At 38.9% G+C, this 6,136-nt stretch overlaps 1 protein-coding gene across 1 annotated transcript; it reads right to left on the bottom strand.

Annotated features, from left to right (window-relative positions):
* Positions 1-1,826: 1,826 nt before the first annotated feature.
* LOC149241264 (uncharacterized) lies at positions 1,827-4,994 on the bottom strand. The gene is made up of 4 exons (XM_089367482.1): positions 4,541-4,994; positions 4,167-4,448; positions 3,249-3,415; positions 1,827-3,141 (listed from the first exon to the last, which is right to left on the bottom strand). The coding sequence occupies exons 1-4, from the start codon at positions 4,721-4,723 to the stop codon at positions 2,181-2,183; spliced, it is 1,593 nt and encodes a 530-aa protein (XP_089223608.1). The 5' UTR covers positions 4,724-4,994; the 3' UTR covers positions 1,827-2,180.
* Between the last annotated feature and the right edge of the window lie 1,142 nt (positions 4,995-6,136).

A 6,136-nucleotide genomic window follows, 5' to 3' on the forward strand; every position in this document is an offset into this window, starting at 1 on the left:
AGGGGGGTGAAGTATTAATACTCCAATATTATTTATGTTAGAAGACATCAATATTTGTTTCACTTTATATGAGGGACATCTGACCAATGTAAATTTAATTGTCATGACTATGGGTTGGGTGGTTAAATCACCTTAACCACTTGGGGATGTTATAAAATACAAGAAGTCATGTTGTGAGGATGTTTGAGAGATATCTCATTGCAACATTAATAATAATGACTTCTTTATTTTCTCTCTTTGTCATTGTCCTTATAAGCATGTGTACCATAAATTCTTACATGGAAGAAGCCCTATCTAGATTTGGTTTTAGTGCTAAGGGCAATCACAAGAGTTAATTTTATTGGAGGCCTGAGAATAATGATAGTGTTTAAGGCAAAAGCCTCAATGCATGTACTTAGAATGGTGGTGATAGAGAAGCCGAAAATGATAATTTTGAACAAGATATTATCCACAGACTAAAGAGAGTTGTTAAGATGTGTCTCACAGCTTCAAAGCAGTTGAGGACCCTCATAATGAAACCTCAAGAAAATGCAAGAATGGTTTGCCAAAAAGATGAAGACATTAAAGACATGTACTTAGAAATCTATGTTTATACTCAGAAATTGTAAGGATTTAATCACCTCACATGGGTTGATTTTCATCCCTTAATTCTAATCATTGAATCTAATTGTCATTTAACTTGGGTAGGAATGTAATGTTATATGTTTCTATAGATGCACAACTTTCCTGGAAAAAAAACTACCCAAGGCTTTATATTCTATAATGAACTAGAGATGTTAAGATGGTGGTGGTTTCTTTCAAGGAACAAAGCTGCTTGATTTGATGCAGGAGCACAGACTTCAGTGGTACAAAATGCGCTCTATTAGAAAAATTCACATGGGGTTCCTTGAAGCAATGGGTTTGGCAGATCATTGCTATGAACAAATCTTAAAACCCCATTTGGAGCTCAAGAAGGAAGATGTAAATATGGATCATGACAACACTGGATTACTACAGGAATATGCCTTAAAAGACTCGTAAAAATCTCTGGCTTATTATGCCATACGCAGAAAGCTGAGTGGATTTCTAGAAGAGCACAAGAATGCTAAATTTGTTGTTATAGGACATAGTCTAGGTGGTGCTCTGGCCGTATTGTTTACTGCAATACTCATTTTACATAACTCGTGGAGAACTTGTTAGTAGTTTATACATTTGGACAACCCAAAAAAATCGAATAAAGCTAAATGAACTCGTAACAAGGTATTTGAGAGTGGGTACTTCTGATTAAAATTCAAACTCCAATTTACAGGTACCTTATGGACTCTATATTAGAGGACTATTCGCGAAATGGTGATGGCAGGATGCAGGGTGTTATTAAGCGACCTTTTCTCCAAGTTTGCTCCACGGGAACTGGTCGCAGGGCACTGTTTGGAGAACTATGGCACTGTTTGGAATCGAGAAGGGGGGAATTTGAATTTTGGAGTGAATGTAGTCGTTCAGTCGATGGAGGGTCGTTGTGATTAATGTACGTGAGGTAGTCGACCAAGGAGGCATTCGATGCTGATGGGATGGGACATAAACGGGAGGAGTGGACACAAACGGCGGTAGTGGACTCCGTCGAACACGAGTTGAAGGTGAAGGGGTGGACGAACGCCGGTAAGGGAGTCACATCACCTTGAAATATAGATTACATATATACAGGAAATAATAAAATACATTCATGTCTCAATGTTCTTTATATAAGTTTATAATCTTCTATCAGAAATCTTTTCACTACAAAGTATTTTAATAAAACATCGTGTCACGAACTACTTCATGTCCCATTAACAATACAGATAACTAACGTAATGAAAAATATTATATACGTTTGAGGACGAAAATTTATATATACAACAGTGATCGGTCTAACTTGATCACATTTAGAGATAGAAAGATCGAGTTTGAGTGTAATCCAGAGAAATGGACACGCTCTCTCTATCGACAGTGACAGCTCTCTGTCAAGTCTATCTCAAATGGAGATAGAAATATTGAGTTTTAATTATAAATACCTACTGAGCTTTGATGCAATCGAGAGAGGGAGGGAATATATCGGTACAATAAAAAGAGAACCAGAAGACAATATATTGGCTTTCCAACACATCATAAGCTGGCCACGATATCAATTGTGACTATCGAGGAACAGTGAGGCTAGAGAGACTCCGCTAGAAACAACCCTTTGACGAGGAACCCTCTTTTTGGTAAAGGTGTTCATACAACGTCATCGATTTGCGAGATGTTACGATCCCGCTGGTTCCACTGTTGCAGGATATCCACTTCCCTGCGAGTTTGCGTCCCAGACTCGAGAAGCTACAAGAGAGAAGACTCTTGCTGGACATATTTTTCTTGTGGGTCGTAACCGCCTCTAACTGGCTACGAGCCCTTGACAAGAGACGCTCCTCTCCATATATGTGTTGATACAGTGTCATCGATTTGCCAGATTTCATAATGGCACTAGTTCCACTGGTGCAAGATATCGACTTCGCTGCCAGTTTGCAATCAAAACTTGAGAGGTTATTCGGGATTAGAATCTTGCTGGCCTGATTTACTATGCAGGTCTTAACCACGTCTAGACTTGAGAGGCCCTTGCATCCCAGCATTGAGACGATAGGTGGCACCAGACTCTTGTATACCCTAGTTGAGACGATAGGTGGCACAATACTCTTGGCCCGATTTCTCATGTAGATCTTAACAGCTTCCATACCGTCTCTGGTTATCTCTGGCGGTGGTAGAACTAGCGGGTTTCCCTCCAGATTTAGCCGTGTCAACATCACCAGATCCCCAAATAAATCGGGTAGGGTTTTAATCTGGTTATAACTCACGTCTAACTCGTCAAGCCTTGTCAGCCCACAGATCGAATCCGGCAAGGCGTTCAAGTAGTGGAAATTGCAGCTGATATTAAGAATTTGAAGACTTTCGAGGTTGCCGATGTCTTCAGGCAGGCATCCGAGCTTGTTCATATGGACGTCCAAAACACGCAGAGAGATGAGGCATGAGATGGAGCAAGGGAGATAAGTGAGTTTGTTGGAATGAACAGAGAGCTTCTGCAAATTAACGAGTTTGACACCCAGCGTTTCAGGCAGCCGCTTTAGGTCATTGAAATCGGCATTCAACTCTTCCAATCCTCTGATCAATTCGATTTCCAATATGTTAGCCATAACAGCATAGAGTCTATCAGATTGCAGAAAATCAAAATTTCTCGGAAAACCCCAGGGTTTGAGTACAACTTTTACCTGCAATTTTGAATGCTTTCTGGCAATTCGGCAAAGAAGTTTCCAGAAATGTTGAGGGTTTTGAGCTTCTTCAGTCGTCCCATGGAATGCGGCAGCGATGTGAGCTGGTTTGAGTGGACGTCAAGTGTTCTCAAATTCACTAGACTCGTCAGAGATTCAGCCAGACACTGCAGACCGAGATTAATATTATACGCCAAATCTGATTAATACAATCAAGAAATTCTATAAATACAATCAAGAAGGCGTTGTTTATGATGTTTATAGTATTTGGAGTTTTTAGCTGGAATTTCGAAATTAAAAATAAAAATTATTGGTAAAATCTCGATCTTTGTTGCTTGACATCAGCTTTTGACTGTATATAAAGATTTATGGATTAACATCAGTTGTTGCTTGACATCAGTTTTTGACTGTAAAGTAAAAATTCATGGATTCAATATTTTGAAAAAGTCTGAGCACTGAATTGTGACACGTTTAAATTACTGCATTAATTGTGTTGAATTCATAACTAAAACTTATGATTCTAACAAATCTAGTGGTAAATTTATCTCCGATTTAAAGAATCGCTACAAATTTAAATTATAATGGTTTATGGATTAACATCAGTTTTTAACTGTATAACCAGGATTCATGGATTCAACATCTCGAAAAATTCTAGGTACTGAATTGTGACAAATTTAAATTAATGCACTAATTTTGTTGAATTCAAAACTATAACTTGTGATTCCAACAAATCCAATAGTAAATTCAAGTCAAATCTAGAAAATCACTACAAATTTAAATTAATGCACATTGTAATAAATTCACAATTGAGACCTGTAATTTTAACAAATCTCTGACGGAGAAAACTTAACAGATCCCTGACACAAGAAAACTCCAAATCCTACCACAAATAGACTACAACTATGCTAATAAATTTACCTTCATATTGTTATTAGAAAGGTCGAGTTTAGCAATGGTCGAGAGCCTCTGTGCAGAGTCTGGCAAGTCGAAGAGTATAAGCTTGCTAAGTTCGTGGCGAAGCTGTTGCAGATCCAGCTTCATATTTCCCTGAATATCGACTTCGGTTCTTGACAAATCTGGCTTCTCGGACTTTTTAACAATGCTGTCGTACATTTGATAGAGCTCCTCAAGCTGTAAAACAGATCTGTGCTGAGCCTTCTCTGCTTCTGCAGCTCTCTTCGCTTCGGCCTCCATCGCAGCCTGCATTAGTCAATCGATGCAAATTTGTTTATACTGCAAATCAATCAAAAGGGGATTCACAAAAGGAAGAATTGGGTCTGAGTTGAATCGACCTTGGCAGCCTTGCAGAGCGAGATATTCATTCCGGTGGGACTGGGGAGCATTGTGATGGCTTTGATTTTCCATTCCAGTTCTGAGTCAATGCGGGATATGGCCTCAAGCGATTCTTTTACAAGATCATGACTCGGGCGAGTTCCCTGGCTTCCCTCGTCCCATACATCGCCTGCCAACACCATTGTCGCGGCCTCACCCTGACCCAACTCAGAGCATGCAGTTTGGAACCTTTTATGTTATAATTACAGTCAACAATGACTGCCTATTGCCCTAATTGTATGTTCAGGACCTCCTGTCTGTGACGTAATTGAAAATTTAAGTTAATTGAGGCTGCAGAATCTTTCATGTCTCTATGTAAAATTTACTCAATATGTGCGCCTGAGATCAGACGAGAACCGGATATGGCCAGCAATCCAAGTATGCTGATGAGTGAATCGCCGAAATGTGCTGTCGGCGAGTAGACATGTATGTATTTTATACCATGCCATCCAATCAGGGGAAACTCTATCTACATACATTACAGCTATTATTCTTATTTATTGCAATCCGGTTGTGACAAAGAAGTCTTCCCAAAGAAATCAAGAGTCTACACGTCTTACATAAAATAATCATACCAATGGTTTCACCAAGTTGCAAGAAAACCATATGCTACCTAACTTTGTTAAATATTCTAATAACATTCCCAATATTAGCTGCCAAGTTTTTTGGCTTAATTATTATTGTTGTTTTTTTTTTATCACCTTGTTTGTCGTTCTGTTTAACCCTTTTGGTGGGTGAGAGGAATATGGCCCAGGTTTTATAGATTTTGGAGTATTTTGTAAATCTGATTCTTATAGATAAATTCAAAGATTTTATTTTATTTTTTTCATTATATTTTAAAATAATTAAATTGTATTTAAATATCACAAATTTACACATTTCCTCTAAGCATTTGGTTAATTTATATAAAAAATATATTTCTATATTAAAAAAATTTGCCTTAAAATTTAATATTAACTATTCAATGATGGGGTGTTAGACATTAATGGGAACCATGCATCACGTGACGAATGACACTTGGCATAAGGTTTAAGTGGAGGAGGGTAGGTATATAGTTGTTCCATCACACTGCAGTGAATTACTCTGTGTTTGAATGTGTGAAACATCCTCCTTCATCTATGTGTAACTAATTTCAATTGTCTCGAGGATCAATGGCACCAATGCTAAACTGGTTAAGTAGTTTGGTGCACAGAGTTGTCTGGTTGTTTTTTGGCTCATCGAGGGTTGCGAATTTACCTGTGCTCTCATCTCTAAGGGTCGTATGGGTATGGTGGTGGTCGTCTATTTATCGCTCCTCCTGCAGGCTCAATAAGGTAACAACTCTTTCCCTATTGTTATGGGTGAAACTTTCCCTCTCACTCCTTAGTTGGAGGGTGGGCTCTTTGAGGATCTGGTTAGTTCTGGGGGTTGATGTTTTGGGCCTGTGTGGTTTCTTGCCTTGGCGTTCCGGTTGGTGGTTCTCTGTTTGTATGTGCAAGGTGTACGTTTCTTTTTTGAGTGCCGCCGAGACTTCTGGTGGTGGTGATTTTGTTCTGGTTGTGGTTTGGGCGATGGTG

This window comes from Pinus tabuliformis, chromosome 8, assembly GCF_031772625.1.
Source record: "Pinus tabuliformis cultivar Carrire ecotype Pingquan chromosome 8, CPIR1, whole genome shotgun sequence".
Taxonomy (NCBI): domain Eukaryota; kingdom Viridiplantae; phylum Streptophyta; class Pinopsida; order Pinales; family Pinaceae; genus Pinus; species Pinus tabuliformis.

Bases quoted from the DNA above. Each gene is read 5' to 3' on its own strand.
- LOC149241264 (XM_089367482.1), bottom strand. From the start codon at position 4,723: ATGGTGTTGGCAGGCGATGTATGGGACGAGGGAAGCCAGGGAACTCGC. The intron at 4,449-4,540 runs GTCGATTCAACT...TGACTAATGCAG, and splicing joins CGCTCTGCAAGGCTGCCAAG to GCTGCGATGGAGGCCGAAGC. The intron at 3,416-4,166 runs GTAAATTTATTA...CTCGGTCTGCAG, and splicing joins TTTCTAATAACAATATGAAG to TGTCTGGCTGAATCTCTGAC.